The sequence below is a fragment of the Furipterus horrens genome, unplaced genomic scaffold (genome assembly GCF_987537825.1).
Source record: "Furipterus horrens unplaced genomic scaffold, mFurHor1.1.pri manual_scaffold_6, whole genome shotgun sequence".
NCBI classification, from domain to species: domain Eukaryota; kingdom Metazoa; phylum Chordata; class Mammalia; order Chiroptera; family Furipteridae; genus Furipterus; species Furipterus horrens.
Genome location: NW_028327176.1, coordinates 152,019,805 through 152,039,559, shown reverse-complemented (window position 1 = coordinate 152,039,559; position 19,755 = coordinate 152,019,805). Strand labels below are relative to the sequence as shown.

The 19,755-nt window shown below is 38.7% G+C and overlaps 1 protein-coding gene across 1 annotated transcript; it reads right to left on the bottom strand.

Moving 5' to 3' along the window:
* Positions 1–259: 259 nt before the first annotated feature.
* On the bottom strand, positions 260–18,416 carry CCN6 (cellular communication network factor 6). Its single transcript, XM_090280588.1, has 5 exons — positions 18,305–18,416; positions 11,437–11,731; positions 7,865–8,107; positions 1,727–1,920; positions 260–664 (listed from the first exon to the last, which is right to left on the bottom strand). Exons 1-5 carry the CDS (start codon positions 18,350–18,352, stop codon positions 353–355), a joined length of 1,092 nt encoding a protein of 363 aa, XP_090136714.1. The 5' UTR covers positions 18,353–18,416; the 3' UTR covers positions 260–352.
* Between the last annotated feature and the right edge of the window lie 1,339 nt (positions 18,417–19,755).

The window sequence follows — 19,755 nt, the reverse complement described above, 5'->3', positions numbered from 1 at the left end:
AGTACAGATAAAGTATTAAATTTGTAATATACTTTTTATATATCTTCAAAGTATTCCAGATTATTTTATAGAATAAAATATTTTTTTTATAACATGTAGTTTTTCTATTATATATGGAAAATGTCGGTGGAACAAAGTATCTGTATTATATAAAATACATGTTAAAGTAAAAGTTCAATTATTTTTTTCAAATGTTATATATATTTCTAAGGAGAAGCTTTTTAAAAGCTCCCAATGCCTTAAACATAGTCATCTGACAATAGTTAGGCATTTATACTATTTTTAAGCCAATAACATAGTTTCATCATTTTTTAAAAACCATTCTAACTTTATGATGTAATGACATGATTGACTAACCTTGAGTCTTCCCCCATGTGCCTAACTGTAGAATCTTGAGCTCAGAAAATATATCTCCTGGATCTCTGCAGTTTCTTTGACATACACAAGATGTGATCCACAGCATCTTCCATTTAAATGACCCTTCATTTGGGCAGTCAAATTGAATGGTAATCATTTTAGACTTATTAGGAACACAGCATCTCTTATCCAGACATGTTCCACAGAAAATAGGGTTATAACTCTGAGTGCTTGAACATCCAGAAAAGACTAATTTTTCAGCTTTGAAGAGTTGGAAAGTAGGTTGGCACGTTTTTCCTTTGGGGATCTAAAATGACATATAACATGAATAAGGCATTTTTTAAATTTGATTTTAATAGTGATACTACTAAGTAGAACATTTTATAACAAACACAGATATAAATTATTTCCGCGACATTAACAGTTGCTGTTCAGTAACTTTCAGCACTTTCTTTTCTACCTTTAAAATCCCCCCTCGCTGGAGGTCTGCCTCTCCTCCCTATTATTCTGTCCATCATGTTATAGGATCCACTTCCCAATAATTTTTGCTACCTTTTACCCAGTTCCATAATAAATGAAAATTTCTCTGTTATCCTTAATATCAAGAGCCATGTGTTTACCTACAAATTTGCAAATTCCCTTACATACCTCGGACACTTCTGAGTGGATGAATAGGCGAATAAATACCTTAATCCCTTTAAAATTGAGTTAACTTCTAATAGGGAATAACCTACTTGGGGATGAGAGAGATTCTGTAGCATTTCTAAAAATACTTGAGACAGTCATCTTGTATAATTTTAGAAATAGGACCAATTCTTGTTATACTAAAGTCTTAAGAGTGTTTTATCATGGTCTTATGGCCAGTTTACCAAGCACAGAGCATTTTGGAAATGGTATGGTTCCCTCCCCAAGTTGGTGATATGTAAGATCAGAACTTCTCTCATGTCTATAATGATTGTTTTTATAATTATGTAACAACCAAAATCTTTTATCCACTGCTTTGATTTCACTACATAAAATTAATATAGAAAAAAAAAAAGACTCTCAGAAAGATCTACTCTGAAAAAACAACATACATGATGGGGCACTGTAGCAATTCAGGCTCATTGTGATCCACACTATTAAGCTGTTAAAATATCTAACAGGTTAATGTCACATCTCTGCTTGGTAAAATTTTCCCCTTGAAGTGCAGTCAGGGTACTATCTGCTTTCCTTTGAGATAGTTCAACTTTAAGAGTTATAATATGGTGATTTTATTTTTATGAAAACCAAACACCATCCATCCCTCAAAAACACACGCACACGTACACACTTTTCAGGAGTCTCTTAATATTGCATTATAATTAAGTTGAATTTCATTAAACTTTACCTTTACTGTCTTTAATATATTACTGTCACAAGGCTGAATATAACACAGTCTTCTCTCTTTTCTCATCTGACAGTTGTTATTTTCATTGGTTACTCTATTAGAAATTCCCATCCCACATGTTCTGGAGCAAGGGGTCCACTTTGTTGCTTGCACAAGACATTTTCTTTTCCAAATAAGTGGGAGATTCCTATAAGCTAAAATAAAGCAGGAAAATATATGTATATTCATATATATGTACTCATGTAGATAGATAATTTTTAAATCACTTTAAGCTAATAACTAATAGATCTGTACCTTTATTTTTATATAATGTAACTCAGAATAAAATAAGCTTATGATCTAATTCATCATTCTCCCATGCCCCAAATTAGTTTTCAGTCAAATGTTACTGTCCAGTTTCTTAGGAATAAACTTTTTATTTTTGAAAAACTGAACAGAGACATCCATTTGGTTCTTTCTGCTTAGCCCATCCTCTGAGTACTAAATCTTAGGTTTTGATTGATATCTGCCTCTTCTCTGGTTCTTGCCTCATGCTTAATATTTACAATGGACATTAGTAGGATTAGGGAATTTGAGATATCAGAATTATGTGGTTTTAATGTGAAATTCCATGATATGTTAAAATCTAAAATACAAAAGTTATATTTAAGAATTAAACTATCAGTGAAACTAGTTATTTTTCCTCCACTTGTTTTAATCTGGCCTTTTATGAAATACATTACACTTAATCTAAATACTCATATATATGCTAAGCCATGGCAAACATGTAATCTATTTTATTCATTCAGCTTAACATTCCCTGTGATATCAGGCTTATGGTATTCTCTCCATTGGCTAGCCATTGTAAATCACTTATAGGAATACTTGGAGAATGAATGGATTGATGGATTTATGGATGGGTAGGTGTGTGGGTAGACAGATGGAGCCCCCTCCACTGTCTGCTCTTTAGGAGAAACAAAGGAGAGGAATGGGGTGAATGATGAGAATATCAAGAAAATATAAAGAGGGCATAATACTCTTCCATCTTGTAAATCCATTGGGAGCTTCTTGTTCTACTCATGAATTAATCTGGACTTTGATTGATTTTAAGTAAACTCTAGATTGGTTTATTTTCTCAAAGCATTTCCTAAAATGAATGCTTTGGGAATAAGGCTGTGATAAGTTTGTCATTAAACACTGCAAAATTTTGGCTACATTACATCAAAATTTCAATTTAAAACTTGCCTTCATGATAGGAAATATCAGTCACTTCAAAGTATGTGCTATATTTAAATAAAATGATCATGGATACCGTTTTTGGTGTTTTTACAATAGGATCTTGCAACTGCACATAGAACTGAGGGAGAAGCAGCAGAAACATGAAGGTACCTGGAAGGCAGACAACAGTTTAAAGACCTCAATGCAGGAAGCAGATAAAAAGCCTGGTGTGCATCTGCAATATATAAAGGTAAGTTCAATTATTGTATCACCAATAACTCCACTTAAGGTTAAGCCAAGAGTTGCAGTTCAGGAATTTGCTTAATATTCATTAAAAAGCAAGAAAACTAGAAGAGATTTTTAAAGTAAAAGTTTAGTATTTGGTGAGCAGTGAGAAAGGCATGGGACATCATGTCGTTGCATGCTTCACACCAAGCAAAAGCTAGATTCTAACCATAAACCATCTAGAATTAACTACATAAATAAATTACTGTCACAAATATATCTTAAAGTGTGTTATTTGTCACTGTGCTTAATTTTAAAAGCCTAACTCCTGTTTGGGCCCATAAATATAGTTTCACACTTAAGCAGAGGAGACATACTAAACCGAACATTCACTTCCTTAGAAACCTATCTAGTAGGCCCAACTCTCAATTATCAGAGATTTTCTTGTTTCTTTTTGTTTGTTTGTTTTGCTTTATTTACTTTTTTGTGTCAAAGCACTAACCACTAAGAATGACCACTTGACACCTCCAACCAGGTTCCAAGTAAATCCTCTGAAACCGCTCCCACTCTACAAATCAGACCCGCTTGAACTCTACCCGAAGGCCTTTCCTTGTGGCAAACTGCTGCTCTAAGGTTATCTCTCTCACCAAGGAGGTTCTAAGAACATATATTTAGTCACTCAGATCCAATGCAGAAAAACAACTGTTCTTGTATACTCTGAAAAAAAGAATAAATTGGCTTGTACTTTCAGAAGTGCTAGAGCATGAGTAGTGCCATGCTGTTAGCTGAATAGCTATGTATGCTAAATGCAGATTCACTACTACCCATTAATTGTTTTTTTTCAAATTAACTGGCATAATTGAAATCTGAGGATGTTCTTTGCATAGGGTTTTAGATTTCTAAAACTCATTTCTCTGCTTAGAGTTGCTTTTATTATCTACATAATACAAATGCTCTTAGGAGTTTTTAGCATAAATATTCTGTATTTCCTAGGCATCTTTCATTCACTAAGCTCTAAATTAAAAAAAAAAAAAAAAAAAAAGGCATTGATTTCTGGATGAAAACACAGATGTGAATAATAACCAGGCATCAGTTTTGCACTTTTTAAGTCCTTCCTCATCTGTGCTTCATATGCTGGCATTTTTGAAACTCCTGTCCCCAAAATACCTTGGCACTGACGTAAGACGCTAACTCACAGCAGACCAGAAGACAATGTTTATGACTGTACTGATACTAAAATGGCCAGGCATTCAAAATGAAAAATAAAGACTCTCATTCCATGTTCCCCACTACATACACACCTGGGTAATCTACTTAAGAATGCCTTTGTATATGTTTATTCAGAGAGAAAGAAGATGGTCATTAAAGGATAGTTTTATAACAGCAGTTTTTTATTTATAGAAATAATATTTATAAATTCAAAACATGTTCTCAAATATTTTTAATCAATAGCCTTCATTTCATCTTTTGTCATATGGAAAAATTGCCTTTGAAACTTTTTAGAACTGGATGGTTCACACTTCTTGCCCATAAAATAACAACACAAATGAAAGTTACTCCAGGGTGTATATGTACAACATTTGGCCAATTTCCCTAAAAAGCAGTTGAGTGGGACTAAGCAAAGTAAGAGTTTTCCTGACCTAGTAGAGCTAGGCAGTGGAAGAAATTTCTGGAGTTCCAATCAGTTCCTGCTCACCAAAAACTATAATATTTTAGGACTTCTGGTCAAGATGGCTACACAAGTAGACACGGCTCACCTCTTCACACAACCAAATCACAATTACAGCTAAAATATAGAACAACCGTCACTCAGAAGCATCAAAAATCAAGTTGAATGAAAGTCTGAACACTATGGAATTAAAGAAACCACATTCATCCAGACTGGTAGGAGGGGAACAAGCTAGTCCAACATTCACTTGTGGTAGATAAAAATTAGGGAGGGATATCTTAGGAGTGAGGAGTCCCAGCCCCACACCGGACCACCCAGCCCAGGATTCCAGTGCCTGGATAAAATAAGTCCCCATAACTTCCAGCTTCAAAAACCAGCAGGGATTGAGGCAGTGGAAGAAATTTCTGGAGTTCCAATCAGTTCCTTTTAAAGAACATGCCCTGGCTCATGTGGCTCAATGACTTGACTACCATCCTCTGAACCAAAGGGTTGCCGGTTCAATTCCCAGTCAGGGCACATGCCTGGGTTATTGGCCAGGTCCCCAGCTGGGGGTGCATGAGAGGCAACCACACATTGATCTTTCTCTCCCTCTCTTTCTCCCTCCCTATCCCTCTTTCTAAAAATAAATGAATAAAATCCTTAAAAAAAAGAAAAGAACCCACACACAGGCTTACTCAAACTCACTCAGTCTTAGCTCCAGCAACAGGGTAGTAGCTTGAAAGGTACCAGTGGCATACAAGGAGAAACTGAAGTGTCTGGCATCAAGGCAAGAGCTTGGGGACAGCTTTCTCCGAAACAGAAAAGCCGGCAAAGGCCATTGTCCCTTTTCTGAAGCCTCCCCCAATAGAGCCACAGAGCCAACAGGTGAGTGACATATCTAAGACTCCATCAACCTGGCTAACACTGTCTGCCCTGCCCTGGAAATCCCTTGAGACTCCGCCCCACCCAACTTACAGGTACACCCAAACCGTTAACAGTGGCTTTTCCATATGAATAGCTGGTCTTGGCTCATGCTTCACAACTTCCTAAATCCTCCCAAACAAGCAACAGCTGGCCTCATAAGCCCCCAGCCCCCATATATCTTGCCCAGTGGCCCCTTGGCTTTGCCTAGGAATCTCCAAGCCTAGCACAAGTAGCAGCCATCTCAGATTGCTTTATTGCTCAGGGTGGCCCCAGACAAAACACAGATTAGGGCTGACCTTGGCCTGAACCATCTGGGAAACCCCAGGGCCTGCGCACCCAGTGGACAGCTACAGACTATGTTGAAGCACCACCACACTGCCCCTGCATGGCTGATCCTCCATGGAGGGTGGAGGTTCGTGGTCAGTGGTCACAGCCAGTCCTTTTAGTCCCTCCCATTGACCTGCCAACAGTAATCAAAGCTCAACTACAAGAAGAGGGTGTACTTAGCCCACCTGGAGGGTGCACCTTGGGTACCCAGCTTGAGTGATAGGTGAGGCTGTGACATTGAACCCTACCTGACACCTACTACATTAGGCTATGCTACCAATACAGGGAGTGATAGCAGCTCTACCTAATACATAGAAACAAACGTAGGGAGGCTGCCAAACTGAGGAGAAAAAGAAACATGGTCCAAATGAAAGAACAGATCAAAACTCCAGACAAAAAACTAAACAAAATGGAGTTAAGCAATCTATCAGATGCAGAGTTCAAAACACTGGTTATAAGGATGCTCAAGGAACTTAGGGAGGACCTCAACAGCATAAAAAAAGATCCAGTCAGGAATGAAGGAAACACTAATTGAAACAAAGAACCATTTACAGGAAAATAACAGCAGAGTGGATGAAGCTGAGAAATCAATGATTTGGGACCTAAGGAAGCAAAAAACAATCAATCAGAACAACAACAAGAAAAAGAGTCCAAAAAAGATGAGGGTAGTATAAGCAACCTCTGGGACAACTTCAAGCAGTCCAACATTCACATCATAGGGATGTCAAAAAGAGAAAGAGCCAGAAATTGGAAATCTATTTGAAAAAGTAATGAAAGAAAAGTTCCCTAATTTGGTGAAGGAAACAGACATTCAAGTCCAGGAAGCACAGAGAGTCCCAAACAAGATGGATGCAAAGAGGCCCACTCCAAGATACATCATCATTAAAATGCCGAAGGTGAAAGATAAAGAGAGAATCTTAAAAGCAGCAAGAGAAAAACAGTTAGTTACCTACAGGGGAGTTCCATAAGACTGTCAGCTGATTTCTCAAAAGAAACTTTGCAGGCTAGAAGGGATTAGCAAGAAATATTCAAAGTCATGAAAAGCAGGGACCTACAGCCAAGATTGCTCTACCCAACAAAGCTATCATTTAGAATCAAAGGGCAGATAAAGGGCTTCCCAGACAAGAACAACCTAAAGGAGTTCATCATCTCCAAACCATTACTATATGAAATGTTGAAGGGACTTATTTGAGAAAAAGGAGATCAAAACTATGAACAATAAAATGGCAATAAATACATACCTATCAACAATTGAATCTAAAAAAAACCAACAAAGCAAACAAGAAGAACAGAGAAAGAACCATAGATACAGAGCATTTTGATGGTTGTCATATTAGAGCGGGGTATGGGGGAGTGGGTGAAGAGGTGAAGGGATTAAAAAATACAAAAAGATAGTTACAGAATAGCCATGGGGATGTAAAAAGTACAGTATAGGATATGGAGTAGCCAAAGAACCTGCGCATGACCCATGGACATGAACAATGGTTTGGGGATTGCCTGAGAGTTGGGGGGTTCTGGGTGGAGAGGGGCAAAGTGGGAAAATTGGGAGAATTGTAATAGCATAATCAATAAAATAGAATTAAAAAATAAAAATTGGAATATTTTACTGAAAAAAACTAAAACATTACAAAGTTTTCTTTTCAGATACTTAGAATATATCTGCCTAAAGCAGAGACTGAGTAAGATGGCACACTCAAACTAAATCTTACACCAACCACCAATCAGTAAGTACTTACTGAGGACCTATGGTACATAAAAGGATCATGAAGTAAAACCACAATAAGTCATACTTGAAAAACAGTTCTACTTATGAGCACCTGGCATTGTTTTGTAGGTTGTTGAAAGCTGCTGTTGTATTGGACCCAGGCCACAGTTTGACTGATCAGACTTCTTTCCACCTTTAGCCCCAGAGCAGTAACTGTCAGTCAGCTTTGGTATGAACAAAGGTGTGCATCCAATGGCCCCACTCACACAGAGGCAGTTAAACAGGGGATGGGGCTGAAACACTTGCCCATTATGATAACGTTTCCTGTTGAACTCGCATCCCACAGCCACAAGGTCTGAAAAAAGAAAAAAGAAAAATCACCAAAAAAGCGTAACTGATAGTCTAGACCTCCCACTATAAGCCGTTGAGGAAACAGCTATCTCCTTTACAAAATATAGTTCTCAATTTCTTAGACCCCATCTGCAATCTTCTTCACAGAACATCTATAAAAGGTGAAAATGAGACATTATCATTACATTGTAGGCTATCAGCCTCACATTGTCACTTCCAGAATTAAGACCCTAGTACAGGCCCTGTTCTGGAGTAAAGTTAATAAAAAGCCATGATGAGCATAGCAGTGAGATAAAGATCATAAATCAGAGATGTGCTGCTGCCTGGTAAGACTGAGATTTCCCCAGATGTCCATCAATAGCCTCAGATATATTATTAGGAAGGTAAGACACGTGAATAGCTGAAAAAAATTATGATTTGTGTAACTACAGTACTGCATGGTAACTGATTTTTTGTTAAGAGAATTAGAGGAAACTTTCTCTTCCTCTGAGGGGCATTCTTGACCTGGGCAGTTTTCAAAGGGTGGCCAACTGACCCCTTGGTAGTGACTGAGGTCCTTTCAGAGAATCTGCAAGGTCAGAACTCTTTTTCAGAGTAATAAGATGTGATTGACTTTTTTCACTGTACTGGTATTTGCACTAATGGTACAAATGAAATGGTGGCTAAAAGTGCTGTTGGCACCTAAACATGAATCAAACTGTACGGGTTAATCACGTATTTTTCTTTGCTGTGCACTTGTACATAAATGTACTTTAACAACAAAAAATAAAAAAAGCTAGCTATACTTAACAATGTCCTTGATGACACAGGAAAAATTAAAATTTTATTAAATCTTAACCATCAAATGCATGTCTTTTAAATATTCTTTGTAACAAATGGAAAGTATACATACAGCATCTGTGTAGACATTGTACCAGAGTACAATAGTACCTTGAGGAAAAGCATCTATGCTGTTCTTTGAGTTGTGAGCCAGACTAACCACTTTTTTATTCAGACTTGGGTATTTGACAGACATTTTCCTGAAAATCAACAAAGTGAGGCAGCAACTTCAAGGAAAGCAACCAACAGTATTTATTGCCAATGACAGAATTCAAGCTTTCAAGCAAAAATTTGAATTTTGGAAAATTTGTATCTACTAATGAGAATTTTATAGCTACTCAATAAACAGACTTTTCTGATAAAATTAGGATTATGTTAGTTAATATGATTTTTTTAAATATTATATTATTACGTATACCATTCAGAACTTCTACATAACTCATTGTTCCAAACTCATATTTTCCAAATAACCAATGTATGATACAAAATTATGCATGCGTTAAAGACCCATTCCAAGTAGGTCTTGGATAGACCACAGAGTTTGACATTGATGTGGTTTTAGGTTCCATAATGTAGCTAATTTTAAGAAACTACCACTTTTCAAGTTTTAATATAATATAGAAAAAAAAGAATATTTGCAATTATCTGAAAAGTCTATTAAAATATTCCTTCCTTTTCCAATAATATATCTGTGTGAAGCTTGATACCCTTTCATGTAGTTCAACCAAAACATCATCAAGCAATAGATTGAAAGCAGAAGCAGATGTGGGAATCTAGCTATGTTCTGTTAAGCTAGGCATTAAATTTGTAAAAATGTAAAATAATCCCACTCTTCTCACTAAATTTTCATTTTAGAAAATAAATTTTCTTCATTAATTATGTATCATTGCTATTAATTTGCAATGTTTTTGTTATTTTTATGTGAATTAGCAAATCTTTCTAAATTTTAAATCTATTAAATACCAATAGCGATAACTCAAACAAAGCTGTTCGGGTCCTTATTAATTTCTAAGACTAAAGGAGTTCTCAGACCAAAAAGTTTAAAACCATTTACCTATATCAGTGATCAGCAAATGTTCTGTAAAGGACCAAATAGTAAATATCTTAGTCTTTACAGACCACTCAGCCTCTGTCACCACTACTAAATTTGCCATTGTAAAGCAGCCATAGACTATATGTAACTGAATGGGTTGGCTGTGTTCCAATAAAACGTTATGTATGAAATCAGGTGAGGGCCGTGATTTTCCCCAGAGCTCTAGTTTGAGAACCCAGTTATAATCACCCACACCCCCAACCTCATAGCTGTATTGTGTTAAAATACTCATCACAGTATGTGAAATTATTTGAGAAAAGATCTGTCTGAAACAATAAACTTTGACTGTGTGAGAGCAGGGCCTGTATCTCTCTCACATCCCCCACCCGCTCCACCTCCATTGTATCCTCAGCTGTGGATCACTAAGTATTAGTTAGGTTAATGAAATAACGCATCCAGCACTGTTTGGAAGAAAAAGGTGTCTTGAATACCAGAGTCTGATAGGTGATGTTTTCCTGTCGAATTTCAATGAATAACAACTAATATTTTTGAGAGTCTACTGCATACCAGATATTGTGCTAGGTGTCTTGGGTTTTATGTCATTTTTTTCATTTAATCCTCCTAGAAACTCTATCAAATAGGAAGTACATATGGTGTAACTAAGGCACAGACAGGTTAAACAACATAACATGATCAAGGTCACGCAGCAGATAGAGCCCAGACTTTAAACCCGGAAATGTGCTTTCTTTACATGCTCACAACCAGACTTCTGGGAGTACTTTACCTTCCCCCTGGATTTTTCTACAATGATTAAACTGCCCAGCTAACATAACTGTTTCTTTTCCCTTAGAAATTTATTTTTTAGTTCTAAATCAGCATCCTGAATTATTATCAGGATGTTGTAAATTTAAATGGTCTCAACCAGACTCCAGAGCTAAGTAAGACCCATAAAGCTGAGGTTCAGGGTGTGCTTTGGGGTGTCCCTACTTTCTGTTTTACAAATCTGCTTCAGTAAAAAGTACAGTAACTTGATGGTTAGTGGGGAAGGCTAAGATTAAAGTAATATGTCTGAATACTAAATATAAATCCTTATATTTTAAGCAAGATTACTTTTCAGTTACAAAAAAGGTTGAATTCAGATTGCTTTTGACAATATTAACAACAAAAGCTGTCATTTTGTGGCACTTTTAGAAATTAGACTCTACATAATTTCTCGCATTTTAATCATTAAAAGCAATTTTGTGAGAAGAACTGCAAGATCACTTCAATGCAATTAAAATAACAGGTTTCTGAACATGTGTAAACATCTGTTAATTTCACATGGTGTCTAATATGACAAAGCCAGTCCCGTTGGTGCGTGAAAATTAAAGCCGTCTTATAGTTAGCCAGACTAAGCTGATTATTCCAAATGAATGGTTGCAGGAAAAAAATATACTGTCTAGACTCAATGTTTTCCAGCAGGTCCAGAAGAAGACACTTACATGCACACACTCCGGTCTCATACCTAGGCCTGTCTGCTGAGTAGTCACAATACAGCCCTTTGTGTGGGTCGCAGAGCTCAGCTTCATTGCAGATGTCCCCTGGTTGCTTGGCACAGATTTTGCAGCATCCACAGCCATCCCTCACCAAGCTCACTCCAGGAGGGCAACGGGGCTTCTGAGAGCATTTACAGGGCCAGTGACAAAATTGTTTACGATGATGCACTTCTGCTACTTCTCCAGGCCTTCCTTCCGGTGTCATGTCTAATCGCCCAGTGCCCTGTGCTCTGCAACGGAACTTCATTTGATAATAAATGCAATGTTAGAAATGATTCCTCAAACTAATTTCCCAGGTTTTACAGAAATAGAAGATCTCCCTCAAACTGGTAGAATACAGTGTAGTGAATTATAACAATAATACATATCTGTATTTGACACAGTCACTCTCCCCTTAAATTTTTCTTCCCTCAGCTCCGAACACATCACTTTCTCACTCCTCCCTTCTCACTGGTTGCTCCTTCTCAGTCTCCTTTGCTGGTTTCTTCTCACCCTCTTTATTTCTAAACACAGCAGCCCCCATGGTTAAAATCTCTAAAATATCTTCCCTCGCGATATCTCATATTTTCCACCCAGACGTGTCTTTTGAACTCAGACTCAAACTGCCTAGTTAACAGATCCCCACTTAGATACTTGATAAGTATAGCAAATTGAATATAACCAAAAACAAGCTCCCAATTTTCCCTTCCAATCTACTCTTTCATACACATCCTTATTTGAGCAAATGCCAGTTTCATTTTTCCAAAATACCTTGGAGTCTGGTCATTCTTGGCTCTTCTCTCACATTTTATTTTCAATCCCATCAGTATATCCTGTTGGTTACATCTCCAAAATATAGCCACTCTTAATTTTTTTTTTTTTTTTTGGTTTTTCAATTATTTTTTTATTTTTTATTTTTTCACCATTATTTTTCACTTAAATGATTGTAATAGTCTCCTAAAGGTTCTCCTTGCTTCCCTTTTTGCCCTCTATATTCTTCACCCAGAAGAATCATTCTTTTATTTTTTTTTAAAGGCAAAAATAAGTGGGATTTCATCAAACTGAAAAGCTCTACAAAGCAAAGGAAGTAATCAACAAATGAAGAGGCAACCTACATAGTGGGAGGAAAATGTATGCACACTATATATCTAATAAGGGGTTAATACCCAAAATCTTTCAGGAACTCATACAACTCAATAACAAAATAATAATAATAATTTTTAAAAAACAGTTAAAAAATGGACAAAGGACCCAAATAGACATTTCTACAAAGAAGACATACAAATGATCATCAATACAAGAAAAAGTGCTCAACATCACTAATCACCAAGGAAATGCAAACCAAAACCACACTGAGATATCACCTCACACCTGTTGGGATGACTATTACTAAACAAAAATGGTGTTGGTCAGTATGTGGAGAAAAGAAAACCCTAGCACACTGTTGGTGGGAATGTAAATTGGTACAGCCATTATGGAAAACAATATGGAGTTCCTGAAAAAAACAAAAGATAAAATTACATGTGATCCAGCACTTTCACTCTGGGTATTTTTTCAAAGGAATTGAAATCAGGACCTCCAAGGGATAATTGTACAAGGGGGGCGGGGTGGGCAAAAAAATATGTATTTATAAAATACATTTTATATTGTGTATTTGCCCTGGCTGGTGTGGCTCAGTGGATTGAGTGCTGGCCTTCGAACCAAAGGGTCGCCAGTTCAATTCCCAGTCAGGGCACATGCCTGGGTTGCAGGCCAGGTCCACAGCTGGGGGTGCTTGAGAGGCAACCACTAACATTGATGTTTCCCTCTCTTTCTCCCTCCTTTCCCTCTTTCTATAAATAAATAAATATATATAAATAAATAAATATCTTTTTTTAAATTGTTTCTTTTTACATGTTTAAACTTTAGTCAATTTCAAAGTACTCTCCATTTGATGCAATACACCTATTGAGATGTTTTCCCCACTGCTCAAAACAGTTTTTGAACTCCTCGATATTGATGCCTTTTAGTACTTCTGCTGTTTTTTTGTTTCATCTCTTTCACATCAGCAAAATGTTTCTCTCTGCGGACTTTTTTCACCCAGAGGGGGGAAAAATTGTTTGGGTGAATAGAGAGGGTGAATAGAGAGGGTGAGGCATGAGGGTCATGCCATTTTTGCTCAAACACTGCTGAACACAGTGCGGTGTGAGCAGGTACACACATAAAGCACCCTTTAAGAAATGGGCAAACACATTAAGTGTCAAAAAAAAAAAATTCACTGAAGCCAAACGCAGCTTCTTACAACAACGCCAGCTGGCACACTGACACAGATGGGTCCCTAGAACACTCACCTAGTGGGGGAAGCCTGTACTACAAGGGGCTCACTCTCCAGAAGATAATTCCAGGTTTATTTGGGTCCCCCCTTATACTCTGTATTCCCATGTTCATTCATTGCAGCATTATTTACAATAACCAAGACATGAAAACAAACTAAATGTTTATTCATGTATGAACAAATAAAGAAAATATTGTAGATACATACAACGTAGTTTTCCTTCTTTTTTAAAAAGGAAGGCAATCCTGACATTTGCAACATCATGGATGGACCTGAAGGACATTATCTAAAGTAAAATAAGGCACCACAGAAAGACAAATACTGCATAATCTCACCTATATGTGGAATCTAAAATAGTCAGACTCAGAAGCAGGAGAGTAGAATATTGGTTGCCAGCAGCTGGGGAGTGGAGGACATGGGAAGGTGATGCTCAGAAGGTAGAAAGTTTTACTTAAGCAAGATAAGTAAGTTCTGGAGATCTACACAGCATGGTGCTTGTAGCTAATGATACTGTATTGTATACTTAAACGTTGCTAAGAGAGAGCTTACATTACATGTTCTTACCACACACAAAAAATTAATAGTAAAGGGGACAGGAGGAGACTTTGGGAGGGGATGTCTATATTTATGGCCTTGATGGTGGTGATGGTTTCACAAGTATATACTTATCCCTGAAATCATCAAATTGTATATATTAAATATGTACATTTTTTTACATGTCCATCATACCTCAATTCACATCACTCCTTGCTCATGGCTTCCCATTTCAATATAAAAACCTAACTACCCTCCAAAGCCCTGCAACCTCTTGTCCTCACTCCCTATCTTACTTTGCCCACTACCACTCACCCCCTTGCTTGCTTCACTCTCGCCACACTGGCCTCCTTGTTATTAAAATTCTCCAACTATGTTCTTCCCCCAGGTATCTTCGTGGCTCAGTCACTTTCCTTAGGTCTGTGTTCAAATGTATCCGTGAGGCTTTTCTTGACCACCCTTCATAAAATAGTACCATTCCCCAGCCCTTTCCCCAGGGACCTTTTTACTACCTACTTCATTACCTATATATTTTCCTTGTTTATTTTCTGAGCTGCACATCAAGAATTTGAGCTCCTTGGGGCAAGCTTTTTGCCTAATGTCTGTCTTGTTGTCTGTAATAAATATTTGTTGAATGGAAGAACACAGTACTGCCTATGTGCCAACTACCTTAGATGTATTATTATTTAACCTCCACAGCAACAGTATGGAGTAGTTATTATCCCCATGTGATAAACACAATAATGGTTCCCTCAAAGATGTTTCTGTCCTTATCCAAGAGGAGAGAATTAAAGACTCAAATGCCTTAGAAAGGTGAGCAAGGGGAGGACCTAAAGACTCAAGGAACATGAGCCTAGCTGAGAGGCCACTGAACCTGGCAACACGTCCCTGGTAACCATGGCTGAGCCTATGCAAAAGAAGTAGGCACTCACTATTTCTAGCCTCATTATTTCTACTCCCTTCTCCACTGTATTTTCTTTTCCCTGTTCTCGGCCTTCATGACACCAGGCCCTTCCAGTTCTACCTCTATCTCTCAACGTACATTCGTAATCTCCTTTGCAGGCTCCTGTTACCCTGAAATTGACTTAGATTTAGACTTATTGGTGTTTCATGACCTTAATATATTGCTTTTCTCACTCTGCACACTGTCTCTTGGCAATCTTATTGATAGAGGAACTAAAGAGTTAAAGATTTCAGCTTCAGTCATAGTTGATATGCTTGACTGATTAATGCATGTGGAAAGCTATTATTTCAGGAACTGGAATGTATGGGCCATGTAACTCCAGAAGGTCAACATTTGATCATTTTGCCCCAGGGGGATGGTATCTGAACCATTGTGTTCCAGGGAGGGAAGAGCCAATGACACAGATAAAGAAGTACTAGGAAAATTGTACTGGACTGCAGCTCTTATCCAATTAACCTTTTTTCAAACCCCTTATCTACCCTTGCTTCCCCTTATAAAATGGTCGACTTGAGATGAGATGTTAAGATGTTTTCTAAGGATAGAAACCTGCCATCTTAAATCACCAGCATCTGAATAAAACACTCATTAAGATTCCAACCTTGTCTCTGCTTACTGGTTCTGGTAGTGTCAGGCAACACAAACATCAACTTTTCCAATTTCATTATCTACACCCTTGCCTTCGATTCCCACCCTATGCAAGCTTCAAAACTAAATTTCCATCCATAACTTCTCCACTGAAGTCTGGACCAATAAAGCTGACTGCCTATTGGATGTCTCCACCATAACGCCCTACAGGGAAAACTCGTGCCTGAAACTCATGATCCCCTCTCCTAGCCCCAGACATCTTCTCCCAAGTTTAGAGTTAGAAAGCTAGAAGTCATCCAAATCATCTTCCTCTTCCTCACCTCCCACACCCATGCAATTACTAATCCTGCTTACAGTCCTTATATCCCTAGATATGTCAGTCTTCCACCATTTTTACTGGTACTACTTACTATTACAATAAGTTCCTAACTGATCTTCCTCCCTCAAGAATGACTTTTCAAACAAATCTGCCACATTGCTGCTAGAGGGAGCTCTTTTAAAAACATCTGATTTTACTATTCCTCTCCCTAAAGCCCATCAGTTTTCCCCACTGTCTACAGTATGCAGTCCAAACTTCTGAGAATGATATCAAAAGCTCTTGCCCATGTTGGTTCATGCCTTTCTGTCTAGCCTTAGCTTTCAATGCACTTTCCTCCTATGCCTTGCAGTTTACTAGACTCACCAGGCTGGTTTTCTCCTGCATGGTTTTCTTCATATTGCTTCTTCTAATGAAATGCCCACTCCTAAAACTTCCCACCTGGGGACACCTGTTTATCTTTCCAGCATTGAAGCATTTCCATATAATCTCTGCGGTCATAAGGTAACACTGGTGAAAATCAAGGATAAAGAGAAAATCTTCAAAGCAGCCTGAGAAAAGGAGAGCATTATATATAGGAGAACAATGATAAGAATGAAATCTGACTTCTCATCAAAAGAAGAGAGGTGACCTTTAGTAGAATAAACTGTGGTACATCCAGACAATGAAATGTTATTCGGTGCTAAAAAGAAATGAGCTATTAAGCCATTAAAAATATGCATATTACTAAGTGAAAGAAGATTATCAGAGGTTTCAAAAAATTATAATGTTAAAATAAAGCAAAATAATACTTCCTGTGGCTCTATCTGTAACATGTTTTTACCTTTGTTTTAGTTTTTCATTTTTGGTACAGGTCTGTGTGTTGTAGCTCTCGACCCACGGTAATGGTGGGGCTTTTCTCAAAAAAGGTGGGACACAGAGAGGCAGCCCCACCTTCTTCTGGGGGAGTGTGCCCCTCTGCACAGCAGAACCACTGAATAAACTGTATCAGTGGGATTCTTGTTATGATGCTTTTAAGATCTTAAATCTCTCCCTACATAATACAGTATTCCCTCACTTATTGCGGGTATTACATTCTAGACCCCCCAACCCCTGCAAAGTAGGAACCTTACATTTATTCTACACTCTTAAACCTACGTAACTTTAACAACATACGTATACAGTACTGCAAAATCCCACGATATCGCAAAAAATCCGCGATAAATAATTAAATATAATATTTTTTAAAATCCTGCGATACAGTGAGGCCACGATAAGTGAACCGCGATAGAGAGGGACTGCTGTATAACAATTTGCAACCCCTTGTTTTCTAACATACATCTACCACTTACCATCCCAATCAAGTGTTAATCAGATACGTCTATGTTTGCTAAATCACCAGCTTTCAAAAGCTTTGTCTTCTATGCAAGCAATAACCTTCACCATGTAAATAAAGCCACAAGTAATTCACCTTGTTTTAATATCCTTATTAAAAACACTAAGGCAATGAATCAATCATATTAAATTAAAATTCCCTTGGGTCTGTTGCTGAAATATTTCAAAGTCTCCATGAACTGATTCCCTTCTATGAAAAGTAAGAAACACATGGGTTGAGAAAAGAAAGTCATAGAATGTTTTCAAAATCTAAATGTTTGTTCCAAAGTGCTCCTTTCCAACAAGAACAGGCTTAACTGAAGAAAGGGGCCAAAATCATTTTTTCCAGCGGCTCTTTGCACGTTTTGTTCACGACTATGGAAAGTTCAGCCCCAGCCTGGAGCCCAGATGAAGAAGCCCCGTTCACTCCACTGCACCAGGCAGGGTTATTGCCTCCCAACTATGCTGTGTGTTATACTCCAGTAAAAATATATACATTACTAAAGTTTTGGAGCTGTTCAAACATATCAAAAGTTGGATTAAGTGCCATTACCTGAAAGGGAAAAATGTTTTCCACTTCTTTCCTGAAGCTCATAAACTGAAGCAGAACTTTATTTGGAGAGGAAAATGGCTCCCTATTTCATGAAGTAGTTCCACAAGGAATTTACCCCCTCCTCGTCCCCCATCTTCTTCTTTCCTATTTTTGACCTGAATAAAACAAGAACTGCTGAGGTCTCTTAAAGGGAAGGAGTGAGGAGAGACAACTTACCTGTGACAAAGCAGCAAGGAGAAAGGTGGCAAGGAGGAGCCCCGGCATGTTCCCAAGACCACGCAGCACAACCAGAGATAGGAGGCCGGGCGCCCTCTGGGCCGGCACACAAAGCTCCCCTCTGTCTCCTCAGCAGAAGAACTCAGCATGCCTCCACCTCCCAGGCTACTGAGTTTGTGATCATACTCTCAGGCTCAGCTTTGGCTTTCACAGGCTGCTTTAATACCCTGTTTACTTTCACAGACTCTTCATATTTACCTATCATGGAGGGTGTCACAAGGGTGTGAGCAACATCCCCAGGGGACGAAGAAGTGTAGATCAAGCGCTGACTTGTTTTTGAGCACAGATGCTACCTGTTTCTAAAGATCAGAGTCTGCCGCTGGGCAGATGGTGAGGTTAGATGCATCCACGTTCCTTGCCTGCCACCTCTGGGGTCAGGCTGTGCTCTGCCCCAGGCCCACCCCATGCAGCTGTATTTCCCCGCCTCGCTCTCAAGCACAGGGTGCTGGCCTGGTCTCTGCCCACAGCACTCCACCCACAGTGACTCCGCTTCTCCTTTCACATCAGCTCCAGGTTGCCAGAGGCCTTCCTTGGCTCCTCCAGCTTCCAATTCTCCCTCAGACACCCTGACAGTGCCCTGGAACTAACCTTTACCAGAGAGCATTTCTCACACCAGGTGGACTGTGATTGGGAAAAATGTAGGTGCAACAGGTACACAATGGGGGGCAAGGGTGGGAGTGCCTACAGTCCTTGGCCTGAGAGAAACCCCCTTCTGTGGCCACAGTCCCATGACAGGCCAGAGTAAAGTTAACCCCACTTTGGGGAGGCTAAAATAAAACAATTGTGCTCATGGCAACCATCCATTTAACAAACTTAAGATTTAAAAAACCTTATCACAGATTTGTACCCCTTCTCCTCACAATTCTCACATCTCTGGCATGTGTGGCCACCCCATCTCCTTCCATGTCTGGTTGCATGTGACCTTCGCTTCTCCCACTTAGTCGGCCTTGGTCTTTGTTGATGTATCTTGATACACATCTGTGAAGAGGCTTTGTCTTCTAGTGGGACAAGTTTTTGGTCTACCTTCCTGCCCCACCCCCCCAGGCCTTATTTCTATTCCCTTTCACGTGTTACCTGCCCTACCTTTTCCTGTTACCTGACCTGTCCTGGACTCACTGCTCACCCTTGTTTCTGTCCAAGGCAGTCACAGCTGTACAAAGACGGTGAGTAAAGCTCACTCAGGCCTGTGCTCAGGGTCTAGGGAAAAGCAGGGCTTTCTGCCAGCAACAGGGAACCTGGGGTCCTTGGAGAACCAGGGACTCCACAGAACATGCAAACAAACTCTAGGCAGCTTACTAAGTGGTTGATTACACCATAATTATACATACCAAACAACAAGGAATACCCAGCGTAGTTTTATGGTGTCACCTCCTCATCCTGCCTTCCTAGTA

Bases quoted from the DNA above. Each gene is read 5' to 3' on its own strand.
- CCN6 (XM_090280588.1), bottom strand. From the start codon at position 18,352: ATGCCGGGGCTCCTCCTTGCCACCTTTCTCCTTGCTGCTTTGTCACAG. The intron at 11,732-18,304 runs GTAAGTTGTCTC...TATCAAATGAAG, and splicing joins TCCTTGCTGCTTTGTCACAG to TTCCGTTGCAGAGCACAGGG. The intron at 1,921-7,864 runs GTGCTCATAAGT...GCTTTATTTTAG, and splicing joins AACCTACAAAACAATGCCAG to CTTATAGGAATCTCCCACTT.